The sequence below is a fragment of the Hyperolius riggenbachi genome, chromosome 9, assembly GCF_040937935.1.
Source record: "Hyperolius riggenbachi isolate aHypRig1 chromosome 9, aHypRig1.pri, whole genome shotgun sequence".
Taxonomy (NCBI): domain Eukaryota; kingdom Metazoa; phylum Chordata; class Amphibia; order Anura; family Hyperoliidae; genus Hyperolius; species Hyperolius riggenbachi.
In genome coordinates, this window is record NC_090654.1 from 278,638,805 (window position 1) to 278,655,913 (window position 17,109).

At 46.4% G+C, this 17,109-nt stretch overlaps 1 protein-coding gene across 1 annotated transcript in view; it reads right to left on the reverse strand.

Moving 5' to 3' along the window:
* ERO1A (endoplasmic reticulum oxidoreductase 1 alpha) overlaps positions 1-17,109 on the reverse strand; it is a 75,556-nt gene that overhangs the window by 36,724 nt on the left and 21,723 nt on the right. Inside the window, exons 5-7 of the mRNA XM_068254651.1 lie at positions 10,572-10,654; positions 8,618-8,694; positions 5,163-5,283 (exon numbers count right to left, since the gene is read on the reverse strand). Of these exons, the coding sequence (XP_068110752.1) occupies positions 5,163-5,283; positions 8,618-8,694; positions 10,572-10,654 (281 nt within the window). The remainder of the gene's footprint in view (positions 1-5,162; positions 5,284-8,617; positions 8,695-10,571; positions 10,655-17,109) is intronic.

Below are 17,109 nucleotides of genomic sequence, written 5' to 3' on the forward strand. Positions count from 1 at the left end.
TTAGGCCCCATTCACACTTAGAAACGCAAAACGCTGGAGATTTCTTTTGGCGTTTTGCAGGAGTGATTTTTCAGCGATTTCACACAGGGAGAAAAAAAAAAAAAAATAAAAAAAAGTCACTGAACAGTGTGGCGATTTTGCCGCAATTGCGTTTAGCGCTTTATAACTGAAACGCGATCGCCGGGGAAATCGCCTGAAAATTGTGCAGGCGACGCGTTTGCGTGTCGCGTTTTTGGGCGATTTGCGCAAATCGCTCAAGTAAGAACGGACCCATAGGGTTTCATTACGCTATCGCTTTTAAAAAGCGCTAGCGTTTGAGCGTTTTGCCGAAATCGCAGCAAAACGCTCTAGTGTGAATGGGGCCTTAGACACAAGAGATGACACATATTGGCTGCCACTGTGCAACTGCTTCGGGGGGGTGGGGAACTTTGAGCACAGCTACCCCTTTCCCTGAAATCATCAGTTGCAATGACTTCCTTTAACTCGCAGCACAGACAGGAAACAATACTGCACTGTGATGTGGACAAAGCAGGGACATTGCACAAGTGGGCGCAAGCACATTCCCAACCCCCGCATTTGCAGTGTGACCTCCATCAGCTCGGTCTGGGCCACAAGGGACTGGGCAGCGCTAGTTTCACAAGAGTTTCCTTACAACGCTCTCGGAAATGTGAAAATATACCACATATACACAATTCGGTTTTCTAGGCCATGTGCTGAAATTCTGTGGAAACTAGAATATGACAAAACTAAAAAACAAACTGTAGGAAGCATGCTCAGACCTAAATGGAGGATGTCTGCTGGCATTTAGAGCTGAGCTGTGGAGAAAGCTACACTACCAAAGCATAACGAGAGTTCCCTGGCCTGCCAGAAGATCTAACCAGTCAATACATCAGGCAACTTGTGGGTCGATCAGCCATCCGATTCGATTATTATAATTGAATCAGATGAAAATTGGTCCGAAATTGGTCGCATGAATAGGTCAGACAAGCTGCAAGATGTCGGGCCATCAAGGTGGTTCGGGTGCATGGCGGTAATGGCAAGCCAAACGAAACCCCTGATGCTGTCTAAAACCCCCTCCCCTTCCCCCTCAATATGGATACCCTGACTCCTGGCGCCGTCCTCTGTCCATACACGCGTCCCATGTGGTTGCCGGCATGACATTACTCACATGCCCATGTTACTCTGTCAACCACATGGGGCACAGGTATAAAGGATGTATCCCGGAGCCAGCGGTGGACCCGGACAGGGAATGTATATTGTATGGGGGGGGGGGGGGGAGGTGGCTCGTTGACCATTAGGTTATAATAAGTAGTGATAAAGTTATTGGTGAATGAAAGGGAAGAGTGCTAAAATGTGAAAATTGCTCTGGTCCGTAAAAGGGAAAACCCCCTCAGTGGTGAAGTGGAAGTGCAAGAGAAACTATTTTGAAGTCTCTGTGGAGCGAAGGAGGCTGCCAGACTAGCATGTGGGAGACACCTGCTCTCACCTGCACCTACCACTATCATATGGCAGGAGTGCTTCTTTAGAGTTAATGGGATCCTAATTATTCTGAGTGGAGCTAACTAGCTAAGGCCTCTTTTCCAAGGAAAGTTGAACTGTGTGCTCAGAAAGCAGTTGCCAGGCAGCAGTGAGCAGTTACCAGGCAACAGTGAGCAGTTACCAGGCAGCAACGAGCAGTTACCAGGCAGCAACGAGCAGTTGTGAGAGTTTGAGAGGCATTTCACTGTACGTCAACTGTCCATGGAAAAGTGGAAAAGAGGCCTTAAAGGACCTCTGAAGCGAAAATTTTAAAATTTAAAATATATGTAAACTTATACAATTAAGAAGTATGTTTCTTCCAGAGTTAAAAGAGCCATAAATTACTTTTCTCCTCTGTTGCTGTCACTTACAGTAGGTAGTAAAAATCTGACAGAACCGAGAGGTTTTGGACTAGCCCATCTCCTCAAGGGGGGGGGGGGGGTCACAGGGACTTAATTTTCAAAATGCACTTAGTAAATGGCAGTTGCTCCATCCAACTGGCCAGCATCTTTGTATAAATCTTTTTCAGGGAGTGCCTTTATAAAGAATAAAGGCCATGCTGAGAATCCCCCATGGAGAGATGGACTAGCCCAAAAGCTGTCAGTAATGTCACATTTCTACTAAATACTGTAAGTGACAGCAACATAGGAGAGAAGTAATGTATGGCTCATTTTATTCAGGAAGAAACCCACTTTGTAAGAGATTTAAATGTTAAGATTTTGGCAACAATTCCTCTTTAATGCAGCAGCTGATACCGCTGGTCACAGTTACTTCCAGTTGGACTGCAGCGGAAGTCACGTCCATGGAATAAATGCACCGCTGATCAGACGACTAGTCGGCATCATAGTTTGTGTACCAGGACTTTACTGTGTACGCAGCTTCAGTTTAGATTTCCCTTATTAATCCCTTTATCACAGGTCAGGCAGAGGTCCTGTCACTGAAGACAATGTACTCCTGTCTGCAGTATCCAATGATAAGCCAATAAGCTGTCATCCCTGTCCTACTTCTTGTTATAGAGAGAGAAAAATACAGAGAACTAGTGCCATTTAATGCATACCAAGAAAAATAGAGGAATATTTGTACTATTGGCTGATCATGGCACATGTCCAACTAGCCTCCGAGTGTCAATTTAAATAGAACCAAAGGTGTAAAGGCGCGTACACATGCCGTATTGTTACAAACTACTGGTCCGTCAGACCCTCCCGCGGGGGTGGTCGTTGTGCAGACAGCAGCACGTGTGTACAAGCTGTCGGCAGACTGACGAGACCGTTTGACTGATCCGCCCGGTGGATCAGTCTGCCGACAGCTTGTACACACGTGCTGCTGTCTGCACAACGACCACCCCCGCGGGAGGGTCTGACAGACCCATCGTTTGTAACAATACAGCGTGTGTACGCACCTTAAACTTTTCCGGACCACCTGTATTAGATTCTACGCCGCACTTGTGGCTGTTCTAGCCTGATGCGGCGTAGAATCTACGCCGGTCCGCCGTTTCCGCTCCCGACGCGATCGTGCGCACCGGAGAGGGGAGATTAAGCTGTCATGACAGCTGGCATCTCCACTCAGTGATTAGCAGCCATCCCGTATGGCTGCTGATCACTACGCTCGCCGGCGGATCGTAGTGATCCCTTTGACAGCGGCAGCAGGGGGGAAAAGAAGAGGATCCACTCACCTTCCTGCCATTCCAGCGATGATCGGCGCCCCCCCCCCCCGCTCTGGCTGGCATCTCCGTTCCTAATGCCGCTCAGTTCCGGGTCCCGGCTTGATGGCGTAATCCCGGAACTTAGCGGCTTAATTAGGAGCAGAGAGGGGGCTGCTGCGGCTCATCGCTGGAGCCTGGAAGGTGAGTGATGGCTGCTGGCAAGAGGGGGGGGGGGGGGGGAAACGGGACACTGCCCAGCCAGCCACAGGTGATCCGGTCGCCTGACCCCCCCCCCCCCCCCCCCCCCCAAACACGCGTGCACACCCCACCACAAAATGCCTTGTCCTAAAGGGGGGGGGGGGGGGGTATAGGCGGCCGGTCCCGAAATGGTTAAAGAACTACTAAAAAAAACAAACAAACACATTCTTGCCCGAGAAGAGGAGAGGCTGCCCTCTCTGTGCTCTGATCCTCGGTTGCCGCTTCCAGGCCCCTCCAGCCTATCGGGGCTGCGCTCGTCTTCTGGCACAGGTGCGGACTTGTTGAACCTGCACCAGCCCAGCAGCATGGAGGCGCCCTCGCACAAGCAGCTTTGTGTTACTGCGCAGCGCAGCCGCACTGGTGTGCCTGGAGAGAAGCACGGCCACAATCATACTACAGACAAGCGCTTAATGGTAATCTTTGGAGGGTCTGTTATGCTAGGTACACACAATACAATTTTATGGCAGATTCACCTGCCAGATCAATTTTTTCCAACATGTCCGATCTGAATTTAGATCGATTTTCCAATTTTTTTCCATAGAAGTGAAGGGAAAATTGTATAGTGTGTACCTGGCATTAGTAGCAGCAGGGGGCAGGAGGATGGTGTGCAAGCATCCAGAGGCTTCCCGATTCTTAGGCAAATGTGAAATTTGTATTATTTACACCTTCGGTACCTTTAAAGTGAAAGAGGAACGCCAGTGAAAATAATGTAATAAAAAAGTGCTTCATTTTTACAATAATTATGTATAAATGATTTAGTCAGTGTTTGCCCATTGTAAGATCTTTCCTCTCTCTGAGTTACATTCTGACATTTATCACATGGTGACATTTTTACTGCTGGCAGGCGATGTCAGTAGAAGGAGATGCTGCTTGCTTTTTTTGGCAGTTGGAAAAAGCTGTAAACTGCTCTCATTTCCCACAATGCAACAAGGCTCCCACAGTGTGATGTCAGAACCATGGTCCTGACATCATACTGTGGGAGGGGTTTGGTTTTACCCCAATATCAGCCATACAGATCCCCCTGATGATCCGTTTGTGAAATGGTAAAGATTTCTTATGGGAAATTGGGTATCAGCTACTGATTCGGATGAAGTTCAATTCTTGGTTACGGTTTTCTTTAACGTATACATATTTGTAAGGGGGACACCATAACTGCACATAAATTACTTCCAAACATCCCAGGACACTTTAAATTTACTGTAAATACTTGTTCAGGTTTGATTTTATAAAAAAAAAAAAAAAAAAAAAGTCTGCTCTATAAAAAAGTTCAAGTACACTCTTAACCCTACTAAGGTTTCTCCTGAGGTACATGTACTATATATTACAAACCTGGGTCCTAGGACACTAGAGTCAGCTGGATAGCGTACTGGTAAAGCTGCTGCCTTTGAAGTCAGGTTTGAGCCTTTGACCAAGGTTCGAATTCCAGCTCAAGCCACTACATAAAACAGTAAGGGGTCTTTTGGGCAAGGCCCCCTTATGATCCTGGTCGGGCTTGGAGCGTGTCCTAGTGGCTGCAGCCCGAAGCGCTTTGAGTCCGCCAGGAGAAAAGCACAATATAAATGTATCTTGCCATGTAAAGTATCCTTGATTTCTCCTTGTGTAACAACCAGCTGAATTGCTCCCGCAAACCCAACCAACGCTCTCTCCCCGCTTTCCTGCAGCATAGACCACTGAGCAGATGGGTCCATATACCAACCTCTGACCCCACCCAGTCAAATATGTATTAGTTGCTCCAGGCACTTACTTGAAGCAGTTCTCCTCATAGATGCTGTTCCAGATCTTCCAGGCGTCGGGGCCCTTGTATCCCGTGAATCTCTCCGGATTGATCAGCAGGTCGACATACTCGGCGTCCGGAGATTCCTCATCTGTCATCAGACACATACGTAAAAGATCTAACGTTACTAACAATCCAGTCACTTCCCACACACCACGGACGATTTAAAGGACACCCGAGGCGTAAATACATGAATCAAATAAACCATTGTATCCATCTTCCTACTCCTAAAAATGACTTAAGATATTCCAGTTTTATTTTATGTTTAAATCTACTTTTTCAGTTTTAACTGTTTTATTGTTTTTGCTCAATGACACATTCATTGAAGTATGCCATAGCTAAAATCTATGAACCATTGATCCTTTTTATCTCTTCCCTGCTCTCAGAAGCAATTTTCTGCTAGGAAAGTGTTTTATAGATGGAATTTCTTATCAGTGAGGGTCACACTGTAGTCACTTCCTGTCAGGACTGAGTCAGCCACTTACATACCTGATATTTAACTCTTTCAGGCAGAGAAAGGAAAAAAAAAGGAACACAGCAGAGTTATTTGTGTGCTAGGCACTGTACATACCCATGTCTATCTCATGTTGTCACGTCACCTCAGGTATCCTTTAATATGACAAGTACAAAAAAAGACCCTTCGTTTCATGTACCTGCTGCACGCTGCTTTCTATACAGAATCTCTTCATTTTGATGCAGTTTTCTTTGCTTGGCGATAATAAAGAGGATTCTGATTCTGAACCTATTGCCATGTGAACATTTACATTTACCAAAACGTGCTGAAAAATGCAGCAAAGGAAGAGAGACTGCCCTGGCCCACCAGGTTAAACATCTCTTCAAACAAGGATTACAATTTTTTTTAGGCAAATTTTGCTCCACTTCTCTTGCACTGGTTTCAATAAAATACGTCCACAGCTCTTAAAGACGAACTGTAGTGAAAACAACAATGAATAAAATTGCTTATTTTTTACAAGAGTCATTTACAGATTATTTAGTCAGTGTTTGCCCATTGTAAAAGCTTTCTTCACCCTTATTTACATTCTGAAATGTATCACAGGTGGTGACATCTTTAGTTCTGCGAGGTGATTTATACAGAATGTTCGCTACTGAGAGTTCTATGCACAGATGGAGATATTGCTTGTTTGCCAGTTGCAAAAAGCCATTATTTCCCACAATGCAATGTGGTTCACAGACAGCAAATGGTCAGGACCGTGGTCCTGACATCACACTGTGGGAGGGGTTTTACCACAATATCATCCTTAAAGTCCGTACACACGCCGGACTGCAGGCAACGACTGGTCTGTCGTCACCTCCCGCTGGGCGGGTTTTCAGCAGACAGTCCGGCGTGTGTACAGTCCGTCGGCGGACCTATGAGGCTGTTTCTGAGCGATCCGCCGGGCGGATCGCCCAGAAACAGCCGTATCAGTCTGCATGTGTGTGTACGCACCTTTAAGGAATGAAGAGATAAGATAACTCTCTCACTGTGCAGTGGCAAGTTTACTCTTGCCTTATTATCTCCAGCATGATCTTAGTGAATTGAGGCCTTTAACTTTAGAATTCTGGAATTATTTTAAGAATTGGAGAGTTAACTTAAAGGGACTCCAAGCTCACCCAAAAAAAGAAAGTTGTACTCACCAGGGGCTTTCTCCAGCCCAGTGCTGGTCGGGAGGTCCCACGCCGGCGTCCTGGCTCCTCTACTTCTCCCCGCTCCGGAATGGCTGACAGGCCTCAGCCCGGGCGACACTCGGCAGAGTGTCGGGCTGCTCCTTCCGCGTATGACGCGGCTGACGTCACACGCTGGCCGCCTCGCGTCATCACGGCGGCCGGCGTGAAAGTACTGCGCATGCGCGATTTTTATTAAAGACAGGAGATAAGTTTAGTGAATTGAGGCCATTATCTGTCTGACTCTTCAGGGCCCGTTTCCACTATCGCGAATCCGCATGCTTTGCCCGCATGCGGATTCGCACAGCCCACGCAAGTGGATGGGCCTGTTTCCACTTGTCAGTTTTGCTGTGCGTTTTTCTGTGCAGGATTTTTCTGCACAGCACTTTAGAATTCGCCTGCGTGTGGAATGCAGGCGAATCGCACGCAATGTATTTAATAGGGAAATCGCATGCGCTTTCCCCATGCGTTTGCCACGAATTCGCATAGGTAACCATGTTAATTCACACAGGCAGTGACATTGTTAAAATCGCATCAACCTAACCTATGCGAAATCGCGGCAAAAACCGCATGCGGAATCGCACCCGCATGCGATTTGCCTGCGGTGATTCGCCGGCGATTCCGCAACGCAATAGTGGAAACGGGCCCTCAATGGGGAGACAAGTGTTACTTCCCCTTGTGTTTAATCATTTTAAGATACATTTTTATAATAAGAACAAAATACATATATCCAGGCACATCGCCTCTAGTTAGGACATTAAATAAGTTCATAGTTCATAGTGCATCTTACCAATCGCACAAGGGAGCTAACGTAATGTATCCATGTGCACCATGCACATACACCAGCATAAGCTGTGTGCATGCTGACAAACACATACAGGGGAAGGAGGGAGTGCACTGAATTAGACCCTAGCCACAGGGGTCAGTAACAAGAACAAAATACATATATCCAGGCATAAGAATGCATTCTTCTGTGAACTAAAAAAATAGATTTTTGCTGTTTTCTAGCCACACCCCCTTCAGCACCTCCCTTTCCTTAACTTATTTAATGTCCTAACTAGAGGCGATGTGCCTGGATATATGTATTTTGTTCTTGTTACTGACCCCTGTGGCTAGGGTCTAATTCAGTGCACTCCCTCCTTCCCCTGTATGTGTTTGTCAGCATGCACACAGCTTATGCTGGTGTATGTGCATGGTGCACATGGATACATTACGTTAGCTCCCTTGTGCGATTGGTAAGATGCACTATCTGTCCCAGGAGAGGATGTCAGGATGTGTGCTCCTAATCCATTGATAGGTTTGATGCAATGAATGTGTTTGCATGTCTGCACTATGCATGTTACAGGGCCAGAGTTAGGACACCTATGTTTACCTGGGTACTTCTGCGCAGTATAGGTGACTAAGCATAAGAATGCATTCTTCTGTGAACTAAAACCCCGGCTTTTAACTTAGCTGTAGGGATAACAGTTGTGCCTGGATGAGTGAATCTGTGAATGCATTTGTTTGAACATTTGCATGTGAGAGTGCGAAGGGTTAATAGATTTTTACATTTTTATAATAAATCAGTCAATTCTGTGCTTGGTTTTAGAACACTTTGTACACATTAAGCCCATTGTGATAATGCTGACATGTTTCCTGCAGATTGCCACAAATCAGTGTGATCTGACATTTCTGCCCGACAAGCAACAATCTAGAGATCTACCGCTAATCTGACAGCTCCATCTGAGGCCGGCCTGTCCTGTAGATTGATAAGGATCACATACCGTCGTGTTCACAGAAGTTATCATCAGAATTATCATCATGACGGTTCCACTGCGAGAAGGCCTTCTGTGCCGCCTGGCTGCGAGACAAAAAAAAAAATAAAATAAACCACAACAGCCATCACTTCTTGCACTTGCTAAAAAGTACATCCATTGCTATGAATTTTATTTAAAGTGGATCCGAGATAAAAACTTTTACTCATTGCACAATTGTGTTTCTTACATATAGTTTATAGGGCATTCCTCAAGCCAAATACTTGTTTTATTTTGTTTTAACACTCTAATTCCCTAGAAACTAAACAAGCCACACCCACAGCTCCTTTTGTGCCTTGGCACTGTAGCAATGGCTTATAGGAGCTCAGTCTGGGCAGGGGGAAGGGGGGGGGGGGTGTTACTAGCCATTGATTTCAGAGGCAGAGGGGAGGAGGGAGGAAGAGAGGGGACTGAATTTACACACAGGCAAGCTGATAGCATCTCCAGCCCTCAGCCTGTGACAGACATGGCTGCTGTCATATCACAGGAATAAATAATCATATACTGTTGAAGCTGTTTGCAGCTAGATTTGCTAAGTAAACAATCTAAGCTTTAGATAAGATATATAGACAAATTACTTGTTATAGTTAGTTTTTCATCTCGGATCTGCTTTAAACTTCCCAATAATGCCCTGAACAGCCAGCATTACACCAAGAACAAGGAGGTGTCAGGTAGAATGACAGCTTGTGCTGCCCTACATTACCAAGCTGCAAATCATCACATGCAGTAGGGAAGTTTATATCAGCATGTACATTTTATGCGGCTTGGAAATTGGCCAATCAGTCAGCAGGACGCGAGATTGGTCTAGGTCAGGCATGGGCAAACTTGGCCCTCCAGCTGTTACGGAACTCAAGTCTCACAATGCATTGCAGGAGTCTGACAGCCACAGTCATGACTCATAAAAGCAAATGCATTATGGAACTTGCAGTTCCGTAAAAGCTGGAGGGCAGAGTTTGCCCATGCCTGGCCTAGGTCATACATGTCAAACTCCGGCTCGTGGGCCAAATTTGGCCCTCAAAGCCATTAAATTTGACCCTCAAGTGGTTTCCGCACATCGCATTATGATTGGCCCACTCTAGACCACCAGGGAAACTATATTGGAGGTGAAGCCCTAGAGCACCAGGGAAGTCCTATGGGGAGGTAGGAGAACTGTACTAAACACTAGGGAACTGTATAGGGCAGGGTGGGGGTCTCTAGACACCAGGGAACTGTATGCCGGAGGGAGGGCCACTAGACACCAGGGAACTGTATAGGGGAGGAAGGTGGCCAATAGACATTGAGGTTGGCTGGCGACTAGGTCCCAGTGTACAATTTTGGCTCACTTTGTATTTGAGTTGGACATCCCTGGTCTAGGTCCAAGCTGCATTTCATTTGCATTACATCTGAATGCAAGCCAGGATTTTCATTTCAATGACCATCTGTACCCATCACCAACACATTCTGCATTTATATATCTGCCTTAAAGAGAATCTGTACTGTAAAATTCTTACAATAAAAAGCATACCATTCTATTCATTATGTTCTCCTGGGTCCCTCTGTGCTGTTTCTGCCGCAAACCTGGCTTGTAATTGCCAGTTTTAGGCAGTGTTTACAAACAAAAGACATGGCTGCTAACAGCCGGCTGAGAGAAGCTCAGTCTGACTCATACAGAGCCTGGAAGGGGCATGGAGAGGGTGTGTATAGCTTCTCATCACAAGCAGAGCAGCACATTCCAGCCTGAGCCAACAAAGCTGACAAAGGAAAGAAGATTAGATAACAGATATTACAGCGATTGTGCAACTAGGAAAGGCTGCAGTAAGACAGGCCAAATTAGAACAGGTATAGGAACTTATAGGATAGAAGAAATAAGGCTGAACATTTTGTTAGAGTCTCTTTACCACCAACCAGGGAGACTATTTGCCGTACAAGAATTAGGCACACCTACCTCAAGGACTCGTCCACCGCACCCAGCCTCTTCTCCTTCTCACACTCCAGCTCGCCATTGCCCTTATTGGCAGCCTCAGAGTACTGCAAGACACAATGCAAGTTCATTAATCCTTTCACACATTCCTGTAAAGTGAAATGCCGGGCATGTATCTACAAAAGAGCGAAACAAGGAAAACACCACCAACCAAAATCACCCCTGATGAAGCTTAATGTAAAACCGGTCAGGTGGAGAGCTGGAGGCTGTGAATATAATTTTAACTGGACAATTTGTTTGTGTAAAAGGTTTTCTTACATAGCATGTAAATGGCACTCAGATCCTTTCTTCTTAATATTTTATATACACTGTGCTGGAGTCCAGATAAGGAAAGAGATTAGTTTAATTTCAATGCAAATTGATGCCAAACACCGCAAAGCTCAATTGTGTGTTAGGCTATATAGACACTTGAGATAAAATTCTTTGGAAAATGAAAGATCACAGACCAATTTTACCCCCTTCCATGTAGTATGAGAGCCATACCTACACAGTCTATTCTATGGAGCTGAACTCCCCATCAGATAAAAATCTTTGCAAGATGCTGCACACACAGATGCTGCACACATTCAACAGATCAGTATCTGTGAAAGATCCATTCCTGCAAAATGCATTCATAGTCTATGATATCTGCAGATCCCCATACACACCTTGTTTAACAGACATTATTTATAAGGGGGGGGGGGGGGGATTACATAAAGAAAAAATATACACAAGTAGTTACCTTAGGGACTGAACTTTTTAAAAATGTATGTCAAGGCGGTATATTACTATTAATTTTTAATTTATGGGCTTGTAATTAGTGATGGACGCAAAACTGAAAGAAATGCACCTTTATTTCCAAATAAAATATTGGCGCCATACATTGTACTAAGGAAATGTTTTAAACATTACAATAACCGGGACAAACAGGCAAATAAAATGTATGGCTTTTATCCACAGTAGAATGTTTTATTTTAACATTATATGGCCAAAAACTGAAAAATGCATTTTTCATTTTTTTTTTCTTATTCATGTTAAAATGCATTTAGGATAAAATAATTCTTAGCGTACTGTACCTCCCAAAGAAAGCCTAAATGGTGGCAGGAAAAACAAGATATAGATCATTCCGCTGTGATTAGTAGTAATTAAGTTATTGGCGAAAGAAAGGGAGGAGCGCTGACAGGTGAAAATTGCTCTGGTCCACAAGGGGGAAAAACCCCTCAGTCATCAAGTGGTTAATGAGACACTGCGCATACCTGCTGCTGGACTCGACATCATCACTGAATAAGGGTGGACACTTCCATTTTTGATTGGCCACCGTTACCACTTCCATGTAGCATGAGGTGTTTAATTACATAAAGGCTGTTAAACTGGCCAATCAAAAGGTGTGTACGAGGCTTCAGCTTGCAAGTGGGTGTGGTGAAGAGCACAGCCTGGAACTCTGGGAGTTCCTGGATGGGAATCTCCAGCGGATGTATTGTGAATGAGGGGACCCTGAACCTAGATGAATTGTGGTCTGTGGCGTGTCAGTCCCACGTGGATTCCACTCTGCTGAAAACACGTAGTGTGAGCGTGATATTTATCTTGTGACGCTGACTGCCACTGAAAGCAACAGCGGGTCGTGTAAAGGAAGTCTGCGCTTTCACTTATCTCACCAGCCCGCCAGAGGAGATACTGTCACCCCTTCCAACCCCACCCCCCAACCATTTCCTGAGAGTGCTCATTAAGATTTCATAAGCAGAAGTCATTCTTTCAGGGAGATCAGTCACCGACCAGCACACTAAAATCTCAATATTTCTAAAGAGAAATAAAACATTTCACCTCCTTAAACCAGCAGCTCTGTTTGCAGAGGGTTGAATAAATGTCACATTACAACATCTGCCGTTTTAAAGACCAACCTCCATTCTAAAAAAACTTTACATACAGTGTACGGTTATCTAAAATACCCCTCGCAACCTCCTGAAGGTCACCCAGATGCCAAATACCTGCTCATCTGCATAACCCAGCGATCATGTGATCATCTGGAAGTGTATTGTATGTACTGATTGATGGACTTAAAGAAAACCTGCAACTAAAAAAAAAAACCCCTGGGGGGTACTCACCTCGGGTGGGGGAAGCCTCCGGATCCTATTGAGGCTTCCCCTGTCCTCCTGTGTCCCACGCTGGTCTTGCTGTGCCCCTCCGAACAGCAGGGTTGTAAATATTTACCTTCCCGGCTCCAGTGCAGGCGAAATATCGGCTCTCCGCTCGGAGATAGGCGGAAATAGCCGATCTCTGTCGGTCCGCTCTACTGCGCAGGCGCAAGTCTCCTGCACCTGCGCAGTAGAATGGACCCGACGGAGATCGGCTATTTCCGCGCAGAGAGCCGCAACAGAGCCCTCGCTGGAGCCAGGAAAGGTAAATAAAAAAACAGTACTTCGCGCTTGTCAGGGGAGGTTTCTGGGACACTTCGGTGGAGCCAGCGCTGGACTGCCTGCAGCTACAGTGGAGGGGGGGGGCGGGGAAGACTCATTGGGACCCTGAGGCTTTCCCCTCCCAAGGCGAGTACCCCCCAGGGGAACTTTTTTGTTACAGAGTCTCTTTAAAAGGATCATACACACGTCCAACTTTATTCATGATTGCTGTTTGGATCTGTCATTTGAACGATTAGCCAGGCAAACAGGTTGTTTAAACTTCACGTACACACGTCTAACAAAGCGGCCGACGGACTAATTTACATGTCGTCTGACAGACTGGACATTCAGTCATAAAAGACACGATCCATCACATTGATAGAAAGCCTGGTATCCTGCACCTCTACACGCATGCACTGACGTATTATGGTCATTTGTACACATGTACGGACCTGACAGTGCTTTGAACGGCAGTTGGTCCAACTGATCGGGCAAAATAGCTGAGCGACTACACATACACATGTCCAACTTGTCGTTCAAACGACAAGTTAGTCAGAAAAGTTGGACGTGTGTACGCGCCTTTACATTACATTTGATTTCTGAACTTTATTGCAAGAGTTAAGCACCTCATACATCCAGCAGATCTTCCTACCCTAGCTCACACCATCACACCTCAGCTGGACTATAGCAATGCCCTCTATGCAGGTCTCCCAAATAAAGACCAACACCGCCTGCAGCTAACCCCAGAATGCTGCCTCAAGCCAACCCCGGCATTGCCACATAACACCGATAATTTCCTCACTACACAGTCTACCCATAAAATGGAGAATCTTTTTCAAGACTGGTCTACTGTAATTCTCTTCAACTCGGAATTTGCATTTCATTTGCTCCATCTCTGCCTAGGATAAAACACAAACGGAAGCATAGAATGTGGGTGGCAGATAACAGGTGTTTGGGAATTGGTCTTTACCCTCAGGGCACGTTCACAGTGATGTAGTGCAGCATAACAGACGCCTGTTACAGCTTAACGCACTGCAAAGCACCACCTGTGCGACATTCACAGTGCGGCGGGTGCGTTGCGGTTTAAAGCGGACCTGAACTTTGGTTTCAGAAACCAAATTTCATCTGTAGTTAAATCTTCCTTCTTTTATCTGAAGAACATTGCAAAGATTAAACATCTGATTCCCCCAGAGGATCTTCAAACCCTAGTCCACGCCTTCATCACATCACGGCTGGACTACTGCAATGCCCTTTATGCTGGCCTCCCCAAAAAAGACTTGCGTCGCCTGCAATTAGTGCAGAATGCTGCTGCCAGATTGCTAACAAACCAGCCTCGCCACTGTCACATCACACCGATCCTTCGCTCACTGCACTGGCTACCAGTAGAATGGAGAATACTCTTCAAGATTGGACTGCTGACATTCAAATCCCTGCACAATCTGGGCCCTGGATACATGAAGGACTTGCTGAAGCTGCACCACACCTCTCACAACCTCAGATCAGCAAGTTCTATAAACTTGGTCACTCCCAGAGTGCACCTCAAAAAATCTGGAGACAGAGCCTTCTGTCATGCTGCCCCTACTCTTTGGAACTCCCTACCACACCCAGTAAAGACAGCACCATCCCTGGAGCTATTCAAATCCAGACTGAAAAGCCACCTGTTTAGCCTGGCATTTCCAGATTTATAAAATTCTTCCCCTGTACCACGATGGTCGGAGCCATGCTTATGCGCTTTGAGTCCCACGGGAGAAAAGCGCTTTACAAATGTTATTTGTTGTTGTTGTTGTTGTTGTTGTTGAACTCAGAACTTCCTCTCTGCTCTAAAAGATAAGCAACACCATAATAAACTTTAAAGTGTACGAGAGCCTGTGAAATGAAAACTTTTTATACATACCTGGGGCTTCCTCCAGCCCCATCCGCACGGATTGCTCCCACGCCGCAGTCCTCCGCTGCCTGCAGCTCCGGTACCAGGTCTCGTAACTTCGGCCAGTCGGAGCAAGCAAGCGCTTTCTCCAACGGAGACTACTACTGCGCATGCACAGTACTATTTGGTGCTGGAGAGAGCGTACTGCACTTGTGCAGACTGGCCGAAGTTACGGGACCCAGTACCGGAGCTGGAGAAGGCAGAGGATGGCGGCGTGGGAGCGATCTGTGCGCATGGGGCTGGAGGAAGCACCAAGAATGTATAAAACTAAAGATTTGTTCATCATCTCTGGTTTACTTTAAAGAAAAAAAAAAAAATAAATAAAAATAAAAAAAAAAAAATTTTGTTACAGCTGATATAAATCCTGCAATAAAATTTGCAGTGAGTCTACTTCATACTTTCATGGAAGCAGAAAGAGTTAACATCCTGCGTTTACAAATTAGCTGCACTGCTGAGATTCCGGTGCTGGGAGATTAAATTACACCTGTACTCCGTCACAGTTGAGGTGGGATTAGACCAGCTAATCTCTCTAAGTACACACAGGGCCCATTTCTCTAGGTTCTCCTTCTGTCCTGTGCCAGGTCCACTTTATCAGGTTGGTATGGTCACGCTATGCACGCAGTGTGTTACCAGTAAGCGTGTTCGTTAATAAAAAGTATGCTTCATTTTCACTGACTGAATGAGACACAGATAACCTGCGGTTCATCGCGTTCCTGATGTCACAGGGAACGCAGCAGTCACTGTGAGCATGGCCTCAGACCTGCTCGCTTTATGATGTGCTCGACTAATAGAGCAGCAGAGGGGAAAAAGCTTTGGAAAGCGCTTATACACTAAGTGACAGGTTTACCCTGAATAACTCCAGCAATGGAGTCAGGTGACAGCCAAGCGTGGCGTTGCCATGACGTCGGCTGCCCCCAGTGACGCAGGGATACCTTGTCAGGAAGCTGAGCCTGCAGCTCCATTCAGAAAGCATTGTGTGCCCCTTCTGATCAGGTTACAGCGGACGCCGCTCTCCCGTGACGCCTGTTTATTCACAGGCGCCATAGAAACCATCTGCTTCATGACAAACAGAGGAGGAAGATACCTCCATCCCAGCTAAACCAGAGGGTTTATTAAAGGACAACTGAAGTGAGAGGACCATGGAGGCTGCCATAGTTATTTCCTTTTAAAACAATATCAGTTGCCTGGCAGCCCTGTTGATCTATTTGGCCGCAGTAGTGTCTGAATAACACTACATACTTACAGGGCGCATTTCTATTAGGTTTTTCTTCTGCAAAGTGCAGAAGATCCGGTCAACTTTAAAAATGAGCGCCGCCCCCCACTCCAGGTGACATCACGCTGCCGCACTGATTGGCCGCTGGGTCCACGGAAGTAAAGGGGACATGGAGATCCCGGAGGCCGAAGAGAATGCAAATAGCCTGGGGGTCCCGCTGTGCAGCGCTGATCGTGTGCAGGACCCAGGCAGCCAATAGGAGCGGCTTTGGCTGAGACCAGGCTTATCGCTTCCAGCTCCTGAAACGAAGCCTGAGCTCAGTGCAGGATTACTGCTTGGGGGGGGGGGGGGGGGGGGGGGTCGTCTGGGGGAACTGCCTTACTGTCCTGCTGATCCTCCGCCTCTTTAACCCCCCTGGGAACGCTTAACGCCGATGGGTGTCCTGGGGCTGGGATTTGCAGGAGATCGTGCGCAGGCATCTCCTGCTCGGGGGGCGGAGCTCTACGTGTGTGTGGTGCTATTGTATAAGCCATATGGTTTCCTCTTGCTACAGTGGAGAAACAGTATGCAGGAAAGGAGAAAGATTGATGAGCAGACTACACGGGACACAAGTATGACATGTGCATGCTTCGTTTGACTTTTCTCTTTCAGTTCAGGTTCACTTTAACACAATGAATAGTTAATCAATGCAGGGAGCTCCGATATCAGCCAGGGTGAAGAGGGTGATAACTGCAGTCAGCACAGTCTGTTCTACTGGTCTAGAAGCAGCAGCAGCAGGGCTACAGGAAGTCTTATCAGGAGTTACAGCCCCCCCCCCCCTCACCACACTTCCTGTGCTCATTTCTGAGAAGTCACAGCAGCCATCTACCGCAGAGACCCATTACTGAACCCAACAGGAGGAAGACTCAAAAATGCTCGCTGTACCAGCGCCTGAGAAAGAGGATCTAGAGGGGCTGCCGACAGCAAAAGTATCTCCAAGTTTCCATGAAAAGC